General features: G+C 44.1%; 1 protein-coding gene across 11 annotated transcripts in view; it reads left to right on the plus strand.

Moving 5' to 3' along the window:
• The window catches only part of EML6 (EMAP like 6), a 317349-nt gene that overhangs the window by 243239 nt on the left and 47273 nt on the right, over positions 1-26837 (plus strand). For 9 of the 11 annotated variants that reach the window (XM_073339271.1, XM_073339273.1, XM_073339274.1 and 6 more), the window contains 4 exons: positions 951-1127; positions 1251-1452; positions 1735-1861; positions 22894-22972. In XM_073339271.1, coding sequence (XP_073195372.1) covers positions 951-1127; positions 1251-1452; positions 1735-1861; positions 22894-22972 — 585 coding nt within the window. Of the gene's footprint in view, positions 1-950; positions 1128-1250; positions 1453-1734; positions 1862-17783; positions 17968-21234; positions 21250-22893; positions 22973-26837 lie in introns of those variants that run through there. The other 2 variants (XM_073339282.1, XM_073339281.1) reach the window with 2 other exon arrangements.

Here is a 26837-nt window from a genome sequence, read left to right on the forward strand (position 1 = left end):
CTGGAACGGCGAACCATGGCCAGTGGGAGCTGCAATCAGCCAAACCTGTGAACGTGGCATGTAAACAAACTGTCCCGGCCCGCCAAGGGGCTTACCCTGGCGGGCCACATGCCAAAGGTTGCCGATCCCTGCTCTAAGCACTTAACAAACATTAGTATTTCAAAATTAGAACCATTTCAGATAAGCACTTAATTCAGATCTGATCACATATTGTAAATATTGTGGGTGAGATTTTCAAAAGTACTTGGCATTGAACTAACTTTTCTCTCTCATTGAAATAAATTGAAAAATAGATTAAAAAGTACAGATTTACTAAAATTCTCACAGTAAATCTCAGAATGAAACTACATAAGTACAGGAAAGACAACACCAAATTTTCCATCACCTGCAATATCTGCAGGTGCATCCATTTGTTCTTTTAGAAGAAGGATTTATGTGCAAATATATATTTGTGCATTTCAGACAAGTTTTCCACATAATCTCTTTGCATGAACAATCACTTCTTTTGTATTTAATCTGTGTGCAGGCAATTTAAGTGCAATTTAGGAAGCTACTTTTAAAAATATGTGGCCTCATTTTAAGGGATGCTGAACACCTGCAACTCTTAATGAGAGCTGCCAATATTCATCACCTATGAAAATCTCTAAACAGTTTAAATCCAAATGACAATGACCAATGATTTCTCCCTGGAGAATAAAAAATGTATAGCAAAAAAGTAAAATTCCAGGAACTCTACCTTGTAGTATAGGAGTTTTAATAAAGGACATATTTAGCATTAATCAGCTGGAAATAAACACTGTAAGCTAACAAAAAGAAAAAATCGTTTTGGCCAAGCCCATATGCAAGTTGATCTGTTTGTTAGTATCATAGTTCAAGAGAAAAATGTAACAACTAAAGCAGTGTATTAGACATTTGTCAAGATACTTTGTTTTGGGAATTTTTGTTTCCAGATAGAGAAGATTGAATGGGATACCTGGACATGTGTTCTTGGTCCTACTTGTGAAGGAATCTGGCCCATGCATAGTGATGTCACTGTTGTAAATGCAGCTACTCTTACAAAAGATGGTTCACTGTTAGCTACAGGAGATGACTTTGGTTTTGTGAAGCTTTTTTCATATCCTGTAAAGGTAATAAATAGTATTTACTCATCAGATTAGAAGCCATGCTGGAAATGGTAGTGGGGAAGATTTCTGTAGGAAAATGTGAAAAATGAATAGTTTAAGTGATAACGTGTATTCTTTATATTGCAGGGGCAACGTGCTAAGTTCAAGAAGTATGTGGGTCATAGTGCCCATGTAACCAACGTTCGATGGTTACATAATGATTCTGTGCTACTGACTGTAGGTGGTGCAGATACTGCTTTGATGATCTGGACTAGGGAGTTTGTGGGCATCCAAGAGAGTAAACTGGTTGACAGTGAGGAGTCAGATACAGATGCAGAAGAGGATGGAGGTAAAAGCAGAATATGAAAAATACATATTAAATTTAGCCCTGATCTCACAAAGACTCACATACATTCTTAACTTTAAGCATGTGAGGAATTCCATTGAGTTCAATGGGACTCCTCATGTGCTTAAAGTTAAGTAAGTGCTTAAAATTAACTATGTGTAAGTCTTTGTAGGATCAGGACCTTAGACTGCTTCTGTTGTTGCAAATCTTTCTATTTCTTATTTCTCCAATACAAAACTGAAAACAAACTACACAGGTGTCATTTTATCTTTCACATTATTTAAGGTTATGACAGTGATGTTGCAAGAGAAAAGGCTATTGACTATACAACAAAGATCTATGCAGTAAGCATCCGAGAAATGGAAGGCACAAAGCCGCACCAGCAGCTGAAGGAGGTTTTAGTTGAGGAAAGGTATGGCATTCATCTCCATATATTCAATAAATTCTTCTGACTTTCCTTTTATTGAACTCTAAAAAGTAGGTTATAAATATTGACAAGACAGCATTTTAAATTCTTATGTCCCAGTGCATCATGGGTTAAATTGGGAATATGTTTGTGTGCCTTGGGCAGTGAGGAAGGGATTTTTGTTAATCACAGATTTTTGTTAATTTGTCAATCTTTTTTTTTCCAAATTGATATGTACAGTCTTACGTATTCTTACTTTTAGATATGAAGTGAAACATTAAACTTAAGGTTCACCCAAATAGGAAGGAATACCTGCTAGTCTTTGTGAACTTACACCTTCAAAACTATAGGATGAAATCAAATCAAATCTCAAGTTAAATGAGTTGACTTGATTCATCTTGATCTCAGTCTAGAGGATGTTTGTCCTTATCATTAAACCATAGAACTCAGCAGTCTGCCTTCAAGAGTGGTTTAGGACGTGAATAAAAAGGGCGTTACTGGTCAGATCTGAACTATACTGTGCTCTTTGGGTGAAGATGCTCATTTTTAAAAATATTTATTGTTTAAAAATATTCCGACTTGCCTGTGCATTTAGTTTCAGTACCAGCCTTATATCCTATAAATTCCTTCTGAGTATTTTTGAATTCCCCTTCTACCTTTTACATAGCCATTGTATGCTGTCTTAATTAGTGTGTGTTTGTTTTAAAAGATGGAACTGGTAGCCTCACCTATAGTTTAGGTTGCCTGACCATTTACATTATAAGACAGTAAGGAGAAGGAGGAATGCAGAGGGGTGAGAAATTGGGAGGAAGATAAGGAGAGAGGGGTGTTGCAGAAGCCAGAGGGTAAGAAGTAGCAAAAGGCGTGTGGGACAGGAGCCAAGGTGGAGCAGAGGGGAACAGAGACAGGCCAGGGACATAAGGGTCTGTTCTGTGACCACTACAGCACGCTTCCCTACAGAACCAGGTATTGAACCTAGGAGTCCTGAGTTTCTACATTATTCTGCTTTGAGCAAATCACTGGCATTACTCCACTGTGAAAGCACTGGCAAAGTATGTGCCTAATCCACATGGAGGATAACACTCTAGTGCTGCTACCAGTTACTATGTTAGCTCAAGTGGTAAAAGTCTGTGCTGTGGATCTAAAGATCTGAACCCTACTGATGACTCAGAACAGAAAACCATGTAGTGACCTGGCTGGAAGAGTGTCACGAAGAGGAGGCTGCAGTTCCTGGAGTGAGAGGGGCCGCAGAGTGAGATAGGATGTGTGAAGACACCATCAAATAGGGATGTGATGCCTGGCAGAGCTAATCCCCAGGACAACCAGGGGGAGGCGCCACTAGCAATGAGAGCTTCCCAGGACAGCCTCTCACATAGAGATTTACTCAAAGTCCTTCCACGCAAAACATCTCAGGCCGTCTTCTCCGGCACTGCCCTGATGGTGCCTCTTCCCCAGTGGCTGGTACGGGAACTCTGGCCTGCCCAGTACTCCGGGTCCCAGTCCAGGGACACTGAACCCAGCAGTTCTGGGCTTTACTTTCTCAGCCCTCACTAACTTTTGAGTGCTTGACTTTGCAACCTTAATCTTTTTTTTAATGTAATTCTCTAATTAAGAAAAAACACCAAAAAACAGAAATTTCACCTCCAGCCAGAGCCCTCACCCCCTCCCGCACCTCAATCCTCTCCCCCCATACCCTGAATCCCTAATTTCTGGCCCCGCCCTGGAACCCACATCCCCAGCCAGAGCACTCACTCTCTCCTTCACCCCAACCCCCTGCCCCAGCCCGGTGAAAGTGAGTGAGTGTGGTGGAGAGCAAGTGATGAAGGGAGCGGGGAATGGAGTGAGTGGGGGGCAGGGCTTTGGAGAAGGGACAGGGCAGGGACAAGGCCTCAGGGAAGGGGCGGGGCAGGGGCAAACAAGGGCATTCGGTTTTGTGCGATTAGAAAATTGGCAACCCTACAGCTGAGCCTGCTTGCAATCATGTTCCTGCTCCCTGGCTCCCCCTCCAGGTGTAGCCTGTGGAGTTAATTGGCCTCCCAGGCCATCTTAACCCCTTCCAATCTTGTGTGGGGCAGACACCCCATCACAGAGGCCTACAATAATTTAAGTGTCAAATTTTATTTTTATTTTTTAATTAGTACCACCTACCAATAAAAAATTGGGGGGCATAGTTTTGTTATTTACTGTAGTTCTTGCAAGTAAATAGAAAAAAGAGTAGATTAATAACTACTTGGCAATTATCGGGTGACTCCATATTTCAAGGAGCCCAGATGTTCTATTCATTATGTGGCATTTGTAGTGCAAACTTTGTGCTATGTGGAACTGCAAAATGGATATCAAACCTGGAAATAGAAATAGGATACACTGGAAATTAAAATGGATTAACAATATGTATTTTTGTGATTTACTAGTTAGAGTGCAGGACTCAGTCAAGAATCCTGAATTCTATTCTCAGTTTAATTTTCTTGCATGTAGGATGATGTTCAGCTGCTTTTATTGTTGTTTTTAAGGATGTGATGGGTTATATAGTGGACCTATTTAGTATACGGCTTTTAAAAAATTAGATTCTTATATTAGGCCCTGATTTTGGAAAGCCTCTAAACCTGTTCTTAAATCCACCTCTATTCAGGAAAGCACTTAAGCATTTGCTTAAGTTCTGTTGAAATCAATGAGACTTAAGCACATATTTAAACAAATGCTTATGTGCCCTTCCTGATTAGAGATGCTTTCCTGGGTCAAAACCTCCTGCTGCACAGGAGGAACACAATAATTCATTGCAAAATCCACAGCCAAAATTTTCAAACTGGCATGCTTAAAACTGGACACCTATATCCATATGTAAGCACTTAAAATCCCTGACATTTCCCATTGACTTTAATGGGAGCTCTGGATATCCAGCATCTCAGAAAACCAGGACATTTATTTAAGTGCCCAAATGAAAATATAGACACCTAATCCAAAGAACCTGAATTTTAAAATTTTGGTCCACATATTTTGGGACCCACAATTTTTGGAACAAAGACATGGAGTCCCAGAGTTCATGTGTTTTTAAAAATTTACATTTGGGCATCATTTTTCCCCCTGCTTTCACCATATGTACATCTTCTCTACTTTCTTTCTTAGTAGCAAAATCTTTGTACTTCATTTTATCTTTCTGTAAAATGTGTATAATGATACCTACCCACATCAACATTTTGAGGATCATTTAGAAATGTTAAGTTTTAATTGGGGGCAAATAGACCTAAGTCAGTAATATGCATGGAATACCACACTGGATCCAGAAAACACAATGCCAAAATATACTGGGCCACATTCCCTCATATGTTCTGGCTGCTTATGCTGCTTGGGTGATACAAAGTAGCTGTATCTTTAGTTTAACTGACTAAAAGTCTGGTTTACACCTGTTTGGCATTGTTGAATCATTAAAAGCAGCCACAGCATACCATGAATCTGACCCACCGTGTTTACAAGACTACTAAATCTTCATCATTACATTAATGACTGGTGGTATAGAAGATACATGTTTCCTCATTATATGATATATTGGCCCAGATTTCCCCCCACATTTGGACTGCTTTGTGCTATTCATCCTTACATTACATTACATTACAGCTGCTGCAGTTAGCTGTAGGAGAATCAGACCAGAGCAGAGGGATTCTCTGGTGAAGCAGAGCCAGTAGACCTGCTCCTACACCACTCCCCCAACCTGTGGCTGTGATAAGGAACACGGCCTACGGAAGGGAGGTGCTTTGTTCCAGTAGTCCCCAACTGTTAAAATAACTTCTTGGCAATCAGTATAAATTAGAACACCACTCAAGCTGCTATAAACTACTGCAGAGGACAATCCACGCCACAGTCAGCCTGAGATTGAGAGAGTACAATCGTAGCTTACAACATCCCCCATCTGTTGTCCTCTGTGTGTTCTTCAGCCATTGTTTCTGTCCAATAATCAAAACTAGCATATTACATTTTAACAGCTATCTGAAATTTTTCAAAAATCCCTTATCATGCAGATTAAGAGCTGCATTTTTCCATGTGTTTCACAAAAGATTCACAGGCTGATGTTCATATTTTTATATATGAAAGGTATGGTTTGGGTTACTTTAATCACATATTTATATACATGGAGTTTGCAGATCCGATGACCTTATTGTGGATCACACACATTTCATATGTAGCTTACTGGATAATAATATGTGTTAAACATATGCAAATCATATTTGATACACGTAGTTCATCTGAGTTATTTGTACAAGAGACAAATAAATATGACTCATACATTTTATGATACAAAGTTTCTTCAGTCTGAATGAGGTAGTTTGTTTTTATATGAACCCATCAAACAATACAATTACAATATAAATAATTATGAATTCTCCCAAGATACTAATCACTACTCATCATTATGTTCCTATATGCAACCTAGGCACGTATTAACCGAGCTCAAGGGAAGAGTTCACAGTTTACAAGATCACTGGACAAATATGTGAAGGTATCTGAAGCATTCATAGACACCTGCTTCTCTGAGGCCAATTGTATAGGATCTGTCAGGGCTGGCCTTTACCATGAGGCAAACTGAGATGCCAGACTGTGTGGGGGGCACCACTAGGACCCAGAGTGTAGAAAATTCTGTCTGCTGCTGGTGCATATGTATTCTCTCTGCTCTAGATGCACAGAGATGGTGGAGTGCTGTGCTGGAGGAAGGAGGGCACAAGAGACATAACAGGCAGGCAGGAGAAAAGGTGAGAGGGAATAACAGAAAGCAGCAGGAGCTGCAGGGAGAGAGAGGAGGAGGAGGAGCCTCTTATGTACCTCTCTAGCACCACCAGGAGCCTGGACTGATTAACACCAGCATCTCAGGGAGCTTCTTTCTTTCCTGCTGCTTCTCTGAATCCACTTGAGGCAAACAGGCAGTCAACTGAAGTAGTAGGAACCAGTTAGACCCTTAAGAAGCTGATATCTTCCCTTACTCAGGCCCTTTTACCAGCCTGCGTATTTGTCCCCTTCAGTTGTGTGTTGAGAGCCACTATAGCTGACACAGAACAGCACTCATGAGTGAAAGAGGAAAACACGCCTCTGGGGCAGCATTCAGAAAAAGAAAGAAAGCAAAGGAAGCTTTTCTATCTAAGCAGGAAGGAGCTCTCCTGAGATATACAGGCACAAATGTTCACGTTGAGCCTTCCGGCCCCAGTGAGGATGTGAGTGGTGAGGAGATGCCTGATCTTCCAATTAGAGTGCAGGTGACCTGGCAGCTACTGCAGCTTAGAATCATAGAATCATAGAATATCAGGGTTGGAAGGGACCTCAGGAGGTCATCTAGTCCAACCCCCTGCTCAAAGCAGGACTGATCCCCAATTAAATCATCCCAGCCAGGGCTTTGTCAAGCCTGACCTTAAAAACTTCTAAGGAAGGAGATTCTAACCACCTCCCTGGGTAATGCATTCCAGTGTTTCACCATCCTCCTAGTGAAAAAGTTTTTCCTAATATCCAACCTAAATCTCCCCCACTGCAACTTGAGACCATTACTCCTTGTTCTGTCATCAGCTACCACTGAGAACAGTCTAGAGCCATCCTCTTTGGAACCCCCTTTCAGGTAGTTGAAATCAGCTATCAAATCCCACCTCATTCTTCTCTTCCATAGATTAAACATCCCCAGTTCCCTCAGCCTCTCCTCATAACTCATGTGCTCCAGTCCCCTAATCATTTTTGTTGCCCTCCGCTGGACTCTTTCCAATTTTTCCTCATCCTTCTTGTAGTGTGGGGCCCAAAACTAGACACAGTACTCCAGATGAGGCCTCACCAGAGTCGAATAGAGGGGAACGATCACGTCCCTCGATCTGCTGGCAATGCCCCTACTTATACATCCCAAAATGCCATTGGCCTTCTTGGCAACAAGGGCACACTGTTGACTCATATCCAGCTTCTCATCCACTGTAACCCTTAGGTCCTTTTCTGCAGAACTGCTGCCTAGCCATTTGGTCCCTAGTCTGTAGAGGTGCATTGGATTCTTCCGTCCTAAGTGCAGGACTCTGCACTTGTCCTTGTTGAACCTCATCAGATTTCTTTTGGCCCAATCCTCCAATTTGTCTAGGTCCCTGTGTATCCTATCCCTACCCTCCAGCATATCTACCTCTCCTCCTAGTTTAGTGTCATCTGCAAACTTGCTGAGGGTGCAATCCACAACATCCTCCAGATCATTAATGAAGATATTGAACAAAATCAGTCTAACCAGTCTCGTTCAGTCTAATGTTTCAGCCACATTGGGTTCTACAGGAACAAAGGACTGGAAAAATCTGGCTAGAAATGTGGCATGCTATGAGAATGCAGCAAATCACCAGAGAGCATTCCATAGGTGGAAAGAGCTTGAGATGAGACTAAGGTTAAAGGCCACCATAGATGATCAGAATCAAGAGAAGATTGCATCAGTGTCTCTTTACTGGTGAAATGTTCTGAAAAGGCTCATTGCCATTGTGAGAATGCTTGCTACCCAAAACCTAGCACTGCGTGGCACTTCAGATCAGCCGTATGTGCCAAACAGTGGAAACTTCCTTAAAATTGTGGAGCTGATGGCTGAGTTTGATGCTGTACTCCAGGAGCATCTAAGAAGAGTCACCACTCAAGAAATGTACACACACCACTACCTTGGAAAAACAATTCAAAATGAGATCATACAGTTACTGGCAACAAAAGTCAAACAGAAGATTGTGGCAGATCTGAAGTCAGCAAGATATTACTCTGTTATTCTGGACTGCACACCTGACATAAGCCATACAGAACAAATTACTTTAATGGTGCGTTTTGTAACAACAACAGAACCTAGTGAAAATGTCCCTGCAATGGCGACTGTCAGAGAGCATTTTCTAGAATTTATTGACATTGATGATACTACAGGAGCTAGTATGACAAATGTGCTTCTTAAAAAGCTGGAAGTTATGGGAATTGTGAGAGCTGACATGAGAGGTCAGGGCTACGATAATGGTGCCAACATGAGAGAAAAGAACAGAGGAGTGCAGACACAGATCTGAGAGTTAAACCCTTGAGCTTTTTTTGTCCCATGCAGTTCTCATTCAGTGAACTTGGTGGTCAGTAATGCAGCATCAGCTTCTAGTGAGGCTGCTGAATTTTTTAGTGTAATTCAAAGCATGTATGTATTTTTCTCTACATCAGCTCATTGATGGCAAATTTTGAAGCAACATCTGGGAACATCCTCTCTGACACTGAAACCACTGAGTCCCACATGATGGGAAAGTTGAGTGGAGGCGATAAAGCCTATCGAACACCAAATTGGGAAGATAGATGATGCCATAGTTGCCATTATGGAGGATAATGCTATGACAGGAACTGTTCATGGGAGAACAGCGGCAGAGGGAAATGGAATCCCCAGAAACATAGATAACTTCAAATTTCTGTGTGGCTTAGTGTTGTGGCATGACATACTGTTTGAAATAAATGTTGTAAGCAAGAGACTCCAAGGTGTTGACCTTGATATATCTGGAGCAATGGAATAACTGGACAAAGCAAAGTCATACCTACAGTCTTACTGGTCAGATGAGGGATTTCCAAACGTTCTGAAGAGTGCACAGAAGTTGGCAGAGAAACTTCACACTGAAGCTATTTTCCCACTCATTCAAGAATACAAGAGTCACCAAAGAAGACATTTTGATTACGAGGCATGGGATAATCCCATATGAGACCCCAAACAACAATTCAAAGTTGAATTCTTTAACCAGGTGCTAGATTGTGCAATACAGTCAGTTGAAGAACGTTTCATGCAACTAAAGGAACACAGCAGTATATTTGGGATGTTGTATGATATTCCAAAACTCCTCACTATACCTGAAGAAGACCTACACCAGCAATGCAGGGCACTAGAGACAGTGTTGACACATGATGACATGTGTGATATTGATGTGAGTGATTTAGGTGATGAACTGAAAGCCCTTTCAAGATACATTTCATCAGGATCAACTCCAAAGGCTGTTCTGGAATATATATGCACAAATAAGATGACCACCCTCTTTCCAAATGCTTTTGTTGCTCTGCACATACTTCTAACACTTTCTGTAACAGTTGCCAGCGGAGAACGCAGCTTCTCCAAGATGAAGTTAATAAAAACACATCTACGCTCCACAATGACACAGGAGAGGCTGGTTGGCCTTGCAACAATCTCAATAGAGCATGAGCTGGCCCAGACTGTGGACCTTTAGGAAGCAGTTCAAATGTTTTCAGCCAAGAAGGCACGGAAAGCACCACTTTGATTATTGAAACAGATAAAAATGCCAGTGTTTACTATACAGACAAGAAAAGTTACATTTGCTGTTCAGGCATCTGAAAGTTAAGTGTTACTTAAAATTTTTGAACAAGGCATTTTAAGTTGTTAGTTCTCCTTTATTGGTGTAGGTAGCAGAGCAGTACCATGAGAGGCGTGGAACAGGAAGAAGGCAGAATTGAGACCTTTCAAAGTTTTGGCCCAAGCGAGGGGCCATGGGGGCATCATTTGAACTCCCCACCTCAGGTGTCAAAATGTTGTGGGATCTGCTGATGGCATCAGAGCTCACCACTGCACAAAGTGTGTTGAAGTTGAGACATAGGGGTGCAAATCTCAATTCCATTACATTTTATGCTCCCATGATATTAAGTGCTGACAGTATTGTTGGCACTGAGATTAAATTTCAGTACATCAGTGCAAAACTTTTCAGTACAAATTAAGTGAACACATCAGGCTGTTCATTATTTCTTGCTGTGTTCTTCAGTCAAAGATCTGATCCATCAGAGGCTTCAATTGCCTCAGCAGAGTCATAGACCTTCTTATGTCAGGAATAGAAAAGTGGGGTTCCATTAGAGCAGAGCAGGCAAAGCAAAGCTTCACTTGACATGGAGGTGGTATTGATGACCAGAGTGGTGCATTCAGTCATCAAAAATTCTAGAGCCATTATACATTAAGATGAAATTGATGAATTGTCTGTTGATGGCCAACAGGGGGTTGTTGAGGTCTGGCTTTGGGACTGTCAAGGTTCCCCACTCTGAACTCTAGGGTACAGATGTGGGGACCTGCATGAAAACCTCCTAAGCTTATGTTTACCAGCTTTGGTTAAAACTTTCCCAAGGTACAAACTATTTTACCCTTTACCCTTGGACTTCCACTGCCACCACCAAACTTTATCTGGGTTCCTGAAAAAATGTAGTTTGGAAACATCTTTCCCCCCAAAATCCTCCCAAACTTGCACCCCACTTCCTGGGGAAGGTTTGGTAAAAATCCTCACCAATTTGCATAGGTGACCACAGACCCAAACCCTTGGATCTTAGAACAATGAAAAAGCATTCAGTTTCCTTACAAGAAGACTTTTTATAGAAGTAAAAAAGAATCACCTCTGTAAAATCAGGATGGGAAATACCTTACAGGGTAATTAGATTCAAAACATAGAGAATCCCTCTAGGCAAAACCTTAAGTTACAAAAAAGACACACAAACAGGAATATTCATTCTATTCGGCACAGCTATTTTCTCAGCCATTTAAAGAAATCATAATCTAATGCATCTCTAGCTAGATTACTTACTAAATTCTAAGATTCCATTCCTGTTCTGTCCCCAGCAAAAGCAGCACACAGACAGACACAGACCCTTTGTTTTTCTACCTCCTCCCAGATTTTGAAACTATCTTGTCTCCTCATTGGTCATTTTGGTCAGGTGCCAGCAAGGTTACCTTTAGCTTCTTAACCCTTTACAGGTGAGAGGATTTTTCCTCTGGCCAGGAGGGATTTTAAAGGGGTTTACCCTTCCCTTTACATTTATGACAGGGACCAATCTGGCTGATACATGGAACACTGATGTAGAATCTCCAGGTCTGCTAGGCTGGATGACTTTATATTAGATGTCTGGGAAACATCAGAGGAGGCCAAGAGAGGCTAGATGGGAGCTAACAACTTGCTAGGACATTTGGAAGCAAGTCTCATAGCTGTGCCAGTCATACTCATACTCTTTTCCCAGGCTCAAGATTGAACATTTATACCAGTCTGTGAGGGACATATCCAACCACACTCTGAACACTTCCTAAAGATGCTGGGCTGCCTTCTCTCCATACCTGCAAGAATACAAAGAGTTGGACATAGAACAAACTATACAAAGTAAAAAAACTAAAAGTTTCCTCTTGCCAATGGCTAGGAAGGCCTCAATTCTTTGACATAGCAGGAGTTGCCAGGCTTGGCATCCCCGGTATTGATTACTGGGGATAGTACCGAGCATTGATGGAGCCAGTCACAAAACTTCTTTACATCTACTACAAATGAAGGTGTTGAAGCTCCATAGTTCAGGAAAGATTACTCCTTGAGAAAGCTGACAAGACATTGAGCTGAACCAGTTCAGCAGGCTAGCAACAAAATGTTTTATCCTAATGGAGGCCTGGGTTTGAGCAGTTTCAGCCTACTGTTTGCCAATGAAAGCTGAAAGTGTTGCAAAGGTGACTTTCTCCATGCCTGGGGAAGGAGGGTAGACTTTGTGGCTTTGGTTTACTCCTCTGCATTCAGTCTTTGGAAAAGCAAAAGGGAAGAAGAGCTGAGATTTCAGTGGTGAAATGATGATCCAGTTTGATGGGCCACGAGCTTAACCATTTTTTAATAGGTCCTCAAATAAAATGTGAAGTGACCAGCTCCCCATTCTCCATCACACAATTTTTCTTCCTTTCTTCAGATAGTCTCCCCACAAACTCCTGCATCAGTCTTCATTCCCTTTATACCCCCTAAGCCATGCACCTGTATGCATGTCATTACGCAAGCATAAACAGTCTTCACCCACACCCAGGCATACCAGATATATGCCAGCATCCACACACGTTAGTCACACACCAAGACGTGCACTAACACTAGTGGTAGACAGGCAAGAGTACCTTCCATGGTATTGTCAGAGGAGCAGGAGGGTTCCAGCCTTCAAGTGCCTCTCTTCAGCCCCTGAGACAGAGAAGTTCCTCACTCCCCATCCCCACAGACAAGAGAAAGGGAGCCAGGGGGATGTTTTTGTCTCTGAAGGGAGCCATCAGAACCCACCTCTCTCTTCAAGCAGGGTTGTGGGGAAGCAGGTCTATTCCACTGTCTCCCTCCCTATGTAGAAGGAGATAGGCTCAACTGTTCTTGCTCCTCCATGGGAGAGAGGCTATAAGGAGAGAGTTGATTATGATAGCTGAATTGCCGCTAGCAGAGTGAGTAGGGACTTTGAACTCCATCCCGTTGTTGCAATGTGCCCTGTTTTCACCACACATCGAAGCTCTATGCAGAGACAGCACAGGCAAAGCCAGTGGAGTACAGATCAAAGTCCTGTGCTGCACTGGACTTCCAATTCAGGGGCAGACTAACAGGGGTCGGTCCTGGGGCCGGTTTTGTTCAACATCTTTATTAATGATCTGGATGATGGGATTGATTGATTGATTGTATCCTCAGAAAGTTCACAGATGACACTAAGCTGGGGGGAGAAGTAGATACGATGGAGGGTAGGGATAGGGTCCAGAGTGACCTAGACAAATTGGAGGATTGAGCCAAAAGAAATCTGATGAGGTTCAACAAGGACAAGTACGGAGTTCTGCACTTAGGAAGGAAGAACCCCATGCACCGCTACAGGCTGGGGGCTGACTGGCTAAGCAGCAGTTCTGCAGAAAAGGACTTGGGGATTACAGTGGACGAGAAGTTGGATATGAGTCAGCAGTGTGCCCTTGTTGCCAAGAAGGCCAACGGCATATTGGGCTGTATTAGTAGGAGCATTGCCAGCAGATTGAGGGAAGTGATTATTCCCCTGTATTCAGCACTGGTGAGGCCACACCTGGAGTATTGCATCCAGTTTTGGTCCCTCCACTACAGAAGGAATGTGGACAAATTGGAGAGAGTCCAGTGGATGAAAACAAAAATGATTAGGGGGCTGGGGCACATGACTTACGAGGAGAGGCTGAGGGAACTGGCATTATTTAGTCTGCAGAAGAGAAGAATGAGGGGGGATTTGATAGCAGCCTTCAATTACCTGAAGGGGGGTTCCAAAGAGGATGGAGCTAGGCTGTTCTCAGTGGTGGCAGATGACAGAACAAGAAGCAATGGTCTCAAGTTTCAGTGGGGGAGGTCTAGGTTGGATATTAGAAAACACTATTTCACTAGAAGGGTGGTAAAGCAGTGGAATGGGTTACCTAGGGAGGTGGTGGAATCTCCATCCTTAGATGTTTTTAAGGCCTGGCTTGACAAAACCTTGGCTGGGATGATTTAGTTGGTGTTGGTCCTGCTTTGAGCAGGGGATTGGACTAGATGACCTCCTGAAGTCTCTTCCAACCCTAATATTCCATGATTCTATGATTCTGTGACACTCCAAAGTGCCGAGCCTCTAAGGAGCAGGATTTTCATCCTCGTACAGGGGAAGACAACAACTTCGTAAGCCCATCTGGACAAGTCTAACCTAACCTAAGTCAATGCCTTCAGAAAGGAGTTAAAACCCCTTGTAGCATATGCTTTTCCTTTACTGCTTTAGTTGCTTAATAAAAATAATAATTGCATAAGTACCTCTGAGGATTATAGAAATCATATAGTATATCTGCCTTACAAGGTGTGAGACTAGTCATGGCCCAGGGTTGGGAGCCCTTGAGGCCTAGCAGAGTCCAGTGGCAATGAACTGGTCAGGGAGTCCGGGTGAAGCCTCTTCAGCAGTTGTAGTTTTAGCGTGTAACAGTAGGTATATATCTACATTGCAATTAAATACCCATGGCTGGCCTGCGTCAGCTGACTTGGTGTATTGGGCTCAGGCTGCAGGGCTGTAATATTGCGGTATGGATGTTTGGGCTCAGGCTGGAGCCTGGGCTCTGGGACCCTCCCCCTAGCAGAGATGGAGCTCCGGGGAGGTGGGGCTGGGGGTGCAATTTTAAAATGTCTTCTCAGATGTATTAGTTTGTGCATTGAATTAAGATAATTAATTCATTGTTGTTTCTTTCTCCTCTCCCCCACCTTGTTTTTCTTCTTCCCCCTCCCTCCATATCTGTCTTCCTCTCTCCCCTTATTTCTCTTTTCTTTTCTTGCTCGTCTGATTGGCATTCTGCTCCCTGCTCTGCCTATGTAATTTAGGAATGGGGTGTCAATCAGAGGTGCTGAAGGAACAGTCTCGCGGTGTGGGAGCCCAAAGAGCAGCGCTCCCACACCACGGGACACTTTGGTCAGTGGCAAGACTGTCCCGGCCAATCCAGGACAATTGTAAGCCATGTTATATATTACTTAGGAAAATACATAAAAATTATGTCTTATGTGAGAAACAGTTTAATGGTTGAATTGGGATCATTTTAACTGACCAAAGCTAGAATTTAAATGACAAGAAGTATAATGATCCTGTTGCCTAACATTATGTTTCATGCCACTAATATGGGAGGCACAATAATGTTTGCATTTTGTGTTCTGCTAACACTAATTCATATCCTGTGTTTGCAGCATTCATTTGTTTGACTTGCATGTCTACATGAACTAACAACCTAATACCTATGGTGATGGAAAATCCTTCAATGCAGGTTGAATATATGGAAAACCAAAAGCAGTGTTAGCATGTCTAGTCCTCTGTTTTATATCACACTAGTCTGTACCATTTACTGTAAGTTATCTGTCATAGGCTGTTTTTCATAGGCTGTCATAGGCTGATTTGTAATCCTACACTGTAGTAGGGTATAAAAAGAGGATTTTCCTATCTTCAGATATTGGTTATTCTTTTGTTGATGATTTATTTCTTATAACACAAGGGCTCAGTTTTCAAACAAGCCTCCAAAATTGCACACACATTTTTGCACCATAAATTGAATGGCTAGATGCATAGTTACACAATTTGCTCATACAAATATGTATTTTACATGTATAATTTTGTGGGTGCAATTTCAGAAGCCAGCTTGGAAATGAATCCCCATTTGTATACACGCATTTGTGGAGACTATTCAGAATGTATTGGAGAAAAATATATTTGGGGTATAGGAAATAACACAACGAGTCTTTTAACAGAAGAGTGGTCATTGGGGTAGAGTGGAGTCTTCTGGGATCCTACTTTTTTACCTTCTCTATAGCTCGATGTCAAAATGACCTATTCAAGCTGTAATTGACAGGACACTGCTTCTACTGTGGTTCTCCCCCAGAACTTGAACATATTGTGACTGCTATACTCCCAGCCGCTGGCAGCCTAATGAACTCAGGATCAATCTCATATCCTCTACAACGCAGCCATTGTGCTGCTGCCAGATCAGAGGCATGGCCCCAGACTGTTTTTTTGTTTGTGTGAAGCTTTGTGTGCTTGGAAATGAAGTCATTCCGGTACAGTGCATCTATCCACACAAAGCGCCATCAACATTTCTCTATTGTAACTTGAAAATTGCTTTCTGCTCCAGCATTGTTCAGGAACTGTCAACTGCTTTGAGGTTTTTTTGTCATGTGGACTGGAGTCCACTAGGGACCATAGGGAAACCTTCAAAGGCATGTCATTTATGACCTGGCTTGAATCCAATCATCCAGAGGTGAGAAGCTAATGTATTCACCCAAAAACTACCTCCTTCATTCCAAAAGATCTCCATATATTATTGAGTGAATATTTTTATTTACCAAATATTCCCAGCTACCAACAGTCTTATCATGGATGTATTAAATTAATACAATCAATGGAAGAGACTCTCTCCCCCAACACACCAAATACAAACCCAGCCCCAGCACCTGAGAGAAGTCTGTGAAAAGAGACATACTTTGCAGGGTATGCTTAATGTCAGCAAACTTGGATTTTGTCAGACTGCTAAGGGAAATAAATACCAGAGTTGAGGAATTTCCAGTAAAATCAGCTAGCCATTTAAATTTGGGGACTGTTGGCTTGAGTGCCTCAGCTGATCATAACTACTCTGATAGTATGTGGGGAGAAAGTGATCTCTCACGTAGCTGGTAAACAAGTTATACAAAGCTTTTTAGCTCAGAGTTAACAACTTAAATTTTTCCTGGAAGCCAGTGAAGCAAGAAACTGATGCAATATCCTGTCTGCAACAGGATCTTCCAAGTTGCCCTATTTGTGCATAATATTATATAGGAAGGAACCATAGATAGGTGCAGGAGGCCTATACCAAGATCCTGCAGTAGCTAAACAGCTTCGCAGGATATTTACAACAATCAGCTAATTTAAAAATAAAGGTCTCTAGTTCCCATTCAGAACTGTTCGTATTGATCTTCTTTTCTGCTTGTTCATGTTTGGAGACTGAATTAGAATTACATGTGAATGCAATCAATAGCTTCCTTTCTTAAAATATATGAAAATGGCTATGACCACCATGCATTCTCCAATATCTTATTTTTGTTTTAAAGAGTGCATCAGCATACATGTAAAATCATGCAGAGTACTGCAAAAATGTTAGTGACTTTGTTGTGCTGTTATTATGATTTTTTTAAATGATGTTTTCTTCTAACCTTGTTTAAATTTTGTTATATTCCAAAGCAGGCTATTTCCAGTGTCAAATAACATTATTTTTACTCCCCTGTCCAATATCCATGAAATGTTAAGTAAAAGTAATGACAAAAAAAATTGCATAGCCTAACTATTACTTGAATATTATCAGGTTATTATAATACACTTCCATATATATATGAGGATGGGAGAACATGAAGAAGTTTTAGGTTTCACAAAGTCTTTAAAACTTTTTTGAAAAGTTATTGATGTTTTGTAACACATTTTAGAATGATGAGAAAAAGATGTGCATTCCTTCTCAGCACCCAATGGAAATTACTTTTAAGGTCTCACTTACATCTTTTATGATATGAACAACTTTTTATTAAATCTCAGAGTATAACTTTGTTGCCCAAACAGATTTTCCAGGTTTGGATCCCCTTATTCTCTCTCTGACCATGCCTTTCTCTTCTTGGGAATATGCTTTCTCTCAGGCTTGTTTGTTTTCTTTTTCTGTTATCAGAGCATGCGCTCTCCAGCTAGCCACCTTAGAATCATAGAATCATAGAATATCAGGGTTGGAAGGGACGTCAGGAGGTCATCTTGTCCAACCCCCTGCTCAAAGGAGGATCAATCCCCAGGTAAATCATCCCAGCCAGGGCTTTGTCAAGCCTGACCTTAAAAACTTCTAAGGAAGGAGATTCCATCACCTCCCTAGGTAACGCATTCCAGTGTTTCACCACCCTCCTAGTGAAAAAGATTTTCCTAATATCCAACCTAAACCTCCCACACTGCAACTTGAGACCATTACTCCTTGTTCTGTCATCTGCTACCACTGAGAACAGTCTAGATCCATCTTCTTGGGAACCCCCTCTTAGGTAGTTGAAAGCAGCTATCAAATCCCCCCTCATTCTTCTCTTCCGCAGACTAAACAATCCCAGTTCCCTCAGCCTCTCCTCATAAGTCATGTGTTCCAGTCCCCTAATCATTTTTGTTGCCCTGTGCTGGACGTTTTCCTATTTTTCCACGTCCTTCTGGAAAAAACTGGACACCGTAGTCCAGATGAGGCCTCACCAATGTCGAATAGAGGGGAACGATCACATCCCTCAATCTGCTGGCAATGCCCCTACTTATACAGCCCAAAATGCCATTGGCCTTCTTGGCATCAAGGGCACACTGTTGACTCATACCCAGCTTCTCAACCACTGTAACCTCTAGGTCCTTTTCTGCAGATCTGCTGTCTAGCCATTCGGTCCCTAGTCTGTAGCGGTGCATGGGATTCTTCCGTCCTAAGTGCAGGACTCTGCACTTGTCCTTGTTGAACCTCATCAGATTTCTTTTGGCCCAATCCTCTAATTTGTCTAGGACCCTCTGTATCCTATCCCTACCCTCCAGCATATCTACCTCTCCTCCCAGTTTAGTGTCATCTGCAAACTTGCTGAGGGTGCAATCCACACCATCCTCCAGATCATTAATGAAGATATTGAACAAAACCAGCCCGAGGACCGCACTCCACTTGATACCGGCTGCCAACTAGACATGGAGCCATTGATCACTACCCGTTGAGCCCGACAATCTAGCCAGCTTTCTATCCACCTTATAGTCCATTCATCCAGCCCATACTTCTTTAACTTACTGGCAAGAATACTGTGGGAGACCATGTCAAAAGCTTTGCTAAAGTCAAGGAACAACACGTCCACTTCTTTCCTCTCATCCACAGAGCCAGTTATCTCATCATAGAAGGCAATTAGATTAGTCAGGCATGACTTGCCCTTGGTGAATCCATGCTGACTGTTCCTGATCACTTTCCTCTCCTCTAAGTGCTTGCCCACCTTTGTGTCCCACTTGGCACCCAGGTCTTCCTCTCTGCCCATCTCTTTGCTTTTGGGCTCACCCCAGTGGTAAGCTGGAGCCAGTTCCCACTGGTTTGCTAGAACCGGTTGTTAAATTTAGAAGCCCTTTTAGAATCGGTTGTTCTGCGAAGACCAACCGGTTCTAAAAGGGCTTCTAAATTTAACTGGCCAAAAGTGGTGCCTTAGGCGCTGACTCCATGGGTGCTCCGGGGCTAGAGCACCCATGGGGAAAATTTGGTGGGTGCAGAGCACCCACCGGCAGCTCCCCGTCCCACCCCACCCCCGGCCCCAGCTCACCTCACCTCCGCTCCGCCTCCTCCCCTGAATGCACCACCCCACCCTGCTTCTCCGCCCCCCCACAGGCTTCCCGCGAATCAGCTGTTCGCGCGGGAAGCCGGGGCGGGCTGAGAAGCAGGTGGCGGCTTCGGACTCAGACCCAGGGAGTCGGAGGTGAGCTGGGGCGGGGTGTGCGAGGAGGGCCGCCCACGCCGCAGCAGGTAACCCTGGGGTGGGGTGCAGGGGAACCGCTCCCCACCCCAGGTCGCCTCCGCCACCCTTGGCCTGAGTGTGAAGCCGCTGCTGCCTGCTTCTCAGCCCTTCCAGGCTTCCCACCAAACAGCTGATTCACGGGAAGCCCGGGGAGGGGGCGGAGAAGCAGAGCGGGGCGGTGCCTTCAGGGGAGGAGGCAGAGCGGAGATGATCTGGGGCCGGGCGCAGAGTGGGGAGCTACTGGTGGGTGCTCTGCACCCACCAAATTTTCCCCATGGGTGCTCTAGCCCCAGAGCACCCAGGGAGTCTGCACCTATCGTGCCACTTTTGATGTGATCAGTGGGGGGAGTGGCCGCTCCCCCTGCTCCCCCCCAGCTATGCTCCCCCACCCCTAGGAGCCAGAGGGACCTGCCAGATGCTTCCTGGGAGCTGCCCCAGATAAGCACCACCAGGACTCCCCACCTCACCCCCCGGCAGGTCCCTCTGGCTCTTAGGGGTGGGGTGGCACCCACTACGGTGGCCCACGAGACCCTCCTGCCCAGTTCTGGGGGCAGTCAGGGGACAGGGGTGGATGGGGCAGGGGTTCTGGGGGAGGGCAAGTCAAGGAATGCAGGGGGTTGGATGGGACAGGAGTCCCAGGGAGCGGGGGTGGGCAACGACCCCCTCATGGAGTGAGGAGGGAACCAGTTGTTAAGATTTTGGCAGCTCATCACTGGCTCACCCTCAATCTCAGTTGCCAGGACTTTTTCCTCTGCCTCTCTCAGGTGACAGCGGCTTTATTTGTCTCTTTCATGTAAGGTCCTCTCTGACGGCCCAATCCTGTTTCCAATAACTTCACTAGGAACAGGTTTCTCATTATTGTTATCATTTTTATTACACTTGCACTGATCAGTCAAATTGTACTATGTGCTGTACACGCACAGACCAAGAGACAATCCCTGCCCCGGAGAACTTATCCTAATTCTTTCTGACCTGCTGTTTCTACTCCTTTACTCTCCTTCCTAAGTAGCTCTGTCTCTTTTTCTTTCTGCAGTCAGGCCTCTTTTTCTCTTCCTTCAGCAACTTGTACCCTTTTCTCTCAGCCCTGACTCCATTTCCTCTAAGACATCTCCCCTTTTCTCCCTCTCTCTTTCAAATCTCCCACTCCCAATGTTTCACCTTGCCACTTAATTTGTTTGCCCTCCCAATACTGCCACCTCTGCTCACCCATGTTTTATCCTCCTCTTTCTGCTGCTACAACTAAATATTTCACTACAGACTTATTGGTTAGCTGAAGGGAGGAAGAGAACTGTCACTCACATCTTTTTCCACTCCCACCTAACCATCCATAGAAACAGCAGAGCTAATTCTGTTCTGACTCACACAGGTATAAATCTGGATTAAGTCCATTGAATATGAGTTACATCTGTGTAAAACGGGTGTAAGAACAGACTAAGGCCCATTATTACTAAAAGAAACAAAGTCTGTAGTGATTCAGAGTGCCTGCAAAAATTAAAGCCCATAACATTTGAGTGTGTCTAAATTTTTCTAGAATTCATTCCTCCTATCTCTTACTGTGCACACATTTTCTTTAAATTACTGGAAAGAAATGGTTAATACTTGTATTATGTTTTAACTTGCTTTCCTTTGGAGGCAGGGAATTGTCAAGTAAGTATTAACACACAGGAAAAATACAGGTTTCTATAAATGTGCAGAACTGGTCACAAAGGGTAAATATATTTAATTTATTACAATGCAAATTTCTCACCCTCAACACTGCCATCTTAAGTTTCAACCAAATTAACGATGACCATAGACTTTTTAAAAGTGAAAATGAACTTAATGCTGCTTTTCTTTTACATTTCTTTTATGAACCACAATATGAAAATAAAGCACTGAATGCATATGTGTATATATATATATGTATATATAAATACATACAATATTTGTGTGTGTATGTACTGTGTGTGTGTATATATATATGTGAGTGTGTTTATATTTTCAAAATAAATTGTGTGTTGGCTACTTAATCCTGGCTTGCTTTTGTCATAAACTTTAACAGACATTCTTAGGGGAAGAAACGTAAAATCAATTCATTTTAAAATTATACTAAAACAGAAAAAAGAGCAGGAAACATGCAAGAAAACAATTGATGCTTTTCTGAATTGTTCATTTAAAGGCCTCATACTAGTTCTGGGTTCAAATTGGCCTTTGCAAAATGTTCTAGCTTAGCTTAATGTTTTATATGGAATGAAATTTTATGACCGTTTACTTCTCATCTAGTCTCTGGTGGTGATTATACCACGGTTTGGTCCAGTTATCACTGATGATTACATAATGTGTTTCGATTGAACAATTTCAGAGAAAATAAAGGAACCTGGTTTCCCTGAGAACAAAAAAATAGAAACTGTCTCAGTACACAAGTTGGCCTACCAAGAAACAACAGGAAGTAGGCTAAATTATGAGCTGAACTAAAATACAAATAAACGTCCATTGTGTGAAACTCTCAGCAGCACTCATGAGACTGTTGTTATGTTTCCAAGAGTTACAGTTTCTATAAGGCACTCCGAAAAAGCTAAAATACACAAAAGTATTCTCAGTTCAGTATAAAGTGTGTGGGAAGCATTAATAAAGCTTCCTTTTTTTCTCCCTGTCCTGTAGGAGTTTGCCCGGTGATGCCAGGGTATGACCTTTCTGAATTTGTAGACTGGTGCACTCTTTAATTTCTGTTTTAGTTCTTGCTGGCATGCTTGAATAGCATGGTTTGTGCCACCCAGGAATGACTGATCAACTCTGAAAATGCTTGTGCATGATTAAAATGGCCAAAATATTTGTACAAACCGTACTAAGTTTCTTACTTGGTTTTATTTGCTGCTTACAAGGGGATCAAGGTAACTCTTTCCTCTTTTATTGTCACAAGATCACCTGCTGATATATTTTGTTCATGTATATTTTGAGCTTTTATTTTCCTGGTTGAGTTGTGGGGGTTTTGTTTGTTTACTTTTAATTTGTTTACTTTTGATTTTGTTTTGCTCTTTTTGAGTCCAACTTTCTGTGCTACGTAATGTTGCAATAAATACACTAGCTCTATGCTTTGTGAAATGTTGCCCTTAAAATACCCCAAAGATTAGATCACCAAAGAAAAAGCAGCTCAGATTAAATAAAAAGGAATAAGTTATCATTTACTGTTTGCATCTGAAGTGATTTTTTTGCCAAGTAAGGATTAATTATACAAGAATTACAATGCAAGTACAGCAGGCATTTCAGACTTATTAATTATCTTCTCCTTTGTTTTCTCTGTGCTTGTTTCAGGCCACCAGTTAGCAGAGCTGCTCCTCAGCCTGAGAAACTACAAAAGAATGATATCAACAAAAAAAAGAAACTGGTTGAGGTCAGGCTTAGCACTTTTTTTTCTTCTTTTTTTTTAGGATTAATGTTTATTGGGTGAATTTCACCCATACTTCGAATGCAGACTAAAGTCACATATGTGCCTGGTTGTGACTCTCTGTACATCCCTAATTTACACAGACATTTGCTATATTAAACATGTTAATAACTAGCTACACATTGGTCATTTGCACATGCAGTTATCATGACTGCATACGAAATAAAAATGGTGCCCCAAATTATGCTGTTTTTTGTGTATTTGGGAGTGCACATTTTTCTGAAAACGTAGTCCCTAATTTTAAAAATATATGTTCACTAAATGCACTGAGCAAGCCAAATACTATAGCTGTCTATGGATACTATCTGCAGCAATTACTTGGCCTGTCAATATCACATAGGTTTTTAAAATAATCTGTACTATGCCCATCAGTGACCTGCACACGAGGTGCCTTCATTGCCTCGGGAAGGCACATATTAAAGAGAAGTGCAGGATCTTCAAAAACTTCAGACCTCCCACTCTCAAAGACAGGGACATCAGATTAAAAGCCCTATTAATGGAGGCTGCCCTGTGCCCCACGTTGTAACCATGCCGCTCCGACTCAGCACTGAGCACCTCGGCATTGGTGTGGAGTGCTCCCCCAGCACTGGCATCTTTCTGGCACCGCTCCCCCTTTTCCATGTCTAAGAAGAAGCATAAGAAGTTGCAGTTGAACCGAAGTTGTTCCCTAGCACCACGCACAACTACCCGGGAAATTGGAATCTCCACATGAGTCGAGACCCCTGCAGGGCTACTCATTTTCCCTGAAGCCACTTTGGGCAGTGGCTACTCCACCCAGTGCACTGAGCCCAAATCAGGATCCACCACCGACTACCAGGATTGGTCAGGGCCTGCAACATTTCTTGGTGCCTTCAACGCCGGAGGCGTTCCAAGTGGCAGGAGATTGATGTCTCTCCCAGTGCCACATACGCCTCATCTACCCCTCGAAGGCGGTTCCCTCTAAAGGGAAGCCTGCGATGAGACCCCCCCATCTGGGCCTCCAACACAGCACCGATCTCCTTCACAGCACTGATCCCTGGTCCATTGCTCCCCATCACTACATAGTCACTCTCCAGCCGGCCAGTCTCCGCCTGCCTGACTCCAATCCCCGGCACCACAAAGTGCATCTCTGGTGCCAAGACACCAGTCGTTGTCTCCGAGGCATCGCTCCCTGTCATGACGTCTGTCCCCAATCAGCCAGGTACCAGATAGCATGTGACAGCTTCAGCCCCACCCTGGTCTCCCAGGGAGGAGTCTTCCTCGGGATGTGAGTGTGAGCCCTCCCGACCCCCAAGGCATCATCAGCTCTGATCGCATGGGCCAGAACTGGCGACAGGCCCACTGTTGAGCCCCTGGCTGTCCACCCAATAGCCACCCCAATGGCAGTATTGAACCTTCTGGGGGTTTCCGCTCATATTCAAACCCCTCTGTGGTTTCTGAGGGCCAGACCTTAGCTTTGGCACTATAGGCACCAGGCGATGTACAGGCATCAGATTCTGAGCCGGACCTCGGCACGAAGACCCCTGCACAATTGGCACCTGTGGCCGAGGAGGAACCAGCCACACCGCCTATAGCTGTCTCCTCCTCCTCTTCCCCGGAGGAGGCAGTGACCGGGCCTGCCAGTCCTTTGCCACCTGACAACTTGCGTGCCCATCAACAGCTGCTCAAAAGAGTGGCCTCCAACTTGGGACTGCAAATCAAGGTTCTCAAAGAACTGGCTGAGAGCCTATTCGACATCTTTGCTGCAGCAGCTCCTTCTAAGGTGGCCTTACCAGTGCACGACAGGGGTGCTAAAACCGGTAAAAGCATTGTGGCCAACGCCATCTTCTCTGCCCCCAACTTCAAAGAGGGCAGAGAAAAAGTACTATGTCCTGACTCAGGGGTTTGAGTACATGTATTCTCACCCTCCCCCTGGGTCGCTGGTGGTCTCGACAGCCAATGAAAGAGATAGACGGGGCAGTTTAGTGTAACCCCTGAAAACAAGGATGCTAACAAACTGGACCTTTTCAGAAGAAAAGTTTATTCAGCAGCCAGTTTCCAGTTATGTATTGGAAAGGCTAAGATTTTGTCATGGATATATTTAGTAAAAGTCATGGATCGGTCATGGGCAATAAACAAAAATTCATGGAAGCCTGTGACCTGACTCTGACTTTCACTAAATATATTCCTGACAAAATGGGGAGAGGGGTTCAGCACCCACTGCTGCTGGGAGCACCCACTGTGCTGCCTCAATGAGTGGGAGCTCTGGGGTCCCCCACATGTGGTTTCTGAGCAGCTCAGGGTGGGGTCCACCACCCATGGCAACAGGGAGCTCCGGGATCTCCCACTGCCTTTGGGGGCTGGCCTGCTGCAGGGTCTCCTCACCCCCCATGGTGGCTGGGACCTCTGGGGGGTTCCCCTGCCACAGCTGGACAGCTTCAGGGTCCACCCACTGCCTGCCGTGACTGGGCAGCTGTAGGGGGTCCCCCCACTGCCTGCCACAGGTAGGCAGCTGGGTGGGATCCCTCTGCCACCCACTGCAGCTGGGTAGCTGCAGGGTCCTCCCGCCACCCGCCATGGCTGGGCAGCTGTGTGGGGTTCCCCTGCCACCCATCATAGCTGAGAGCTGCAGGGTCCCCCCATCAGGGTGAGGGGCTGGGAGCTGCGGGAGGCCGGCTGGGAGCTCCAGCCCCAAGGCAGAAAATGTCATGGAGGTCTCTGGAAGTCATGGATTCCGTGACTTCCGTGACCTCCATGTAGGCTGACCAGGTAGCAAGTGCGAAAAATCAGGACGGGGGTGGGGAGTAATAGGCACCTATATAAGCAAAAGCCCCAAATATTGGGACTGTCCCTCTAAAATTGGGACATCTGGTCACCCTACCTCCATGACATAATTGTAGCCTTATGTATTGCCAACCAGCAAGCTCTACTTGGGCGATACAGTAACAACACTTGGGACTAGATGGCCAAGTTTTCACAGACTCCCTGCCTCAGGAGGCAAGACAGGATTTCTCGGCCATCTTGGAGGAGGTTAAGGCGGTGGCCAGGGCCTCTCTTCAAGTGGTGCTGGATGCAGCTGTCTGTGCCTCACAATCTATGTCCTCAGCTATGACCCTGAGGCATAGTTCATGGCTGAAGTCTTCTGGGCTGTCAAACGAGGACCAGTTCTCTTTTCGCAGCAAATGGACACAAAGCTGCAGAGGCTAAAGAACTCAAGGGTCAGCCTCCATTCCCTCCTATTGTATACACCTTAGGGCCAACAGCCACCCCCACTGCCACCCAGATACCCAGGTCCACTTCACCAGCCCTCCTATAGAAAGAGGGACAAAGGTTATAAGCTGTGTCAATTGGCCCCATCTTCCTCGGCCTCCTAACTGGGCCCTGCCCATTACCAAGGTGGTTTGAGGCAGTCATTTTGAAGGTGCGCCCAGCTTAGGGTGACGCACCATACTTGCACCTGGATCCAGCCCCTTCTCTATTCCTGAACCAGCTTTTCCCATTCCTTACTGCTTGGTCCAGAATCACCTCAGACCATTGGGTGCTCAACACCATAACATCTGGTTACATCCTGCAGTTCTCCTCCATCCCTCCCTCCCACCCCCCTTCCCTGTTCCTCTTCAGGGACACTTCTCACAAGCAGCTCCTCGCCCAGGAGGTGGAGACCCTCTTGCATAGGGGCCATGGAGGAAGTCCCTCAGAACATGAGAGGAAAGGGTTTCTATTCACAGTATTTCCTAATCCCAAAGACTAAAGGGGGCCTCACACCCATTCTAGACCTGCACTGCCTCAACAAATATCTCAAAAAGTTGACATTTTGCATGGTCTCTCTGGCCTCCATCATCCCCTCCCTGGA

Source organism: Lepidochelys kempii, chromosome 3 (assembly GCF_965140265.1).
Source record: "Lepidochelys kempii isolate rLepKem1 chromosome 3, rLepKem1.hap2, whole genome shotgun sequence".
In the NCBI taxonomy this organism is placed as follows: Eukaryota; Metazoa; Chordata; order Testudines; family Cheloniidae; genus Lepidochelys; species Lepidochelys kempii.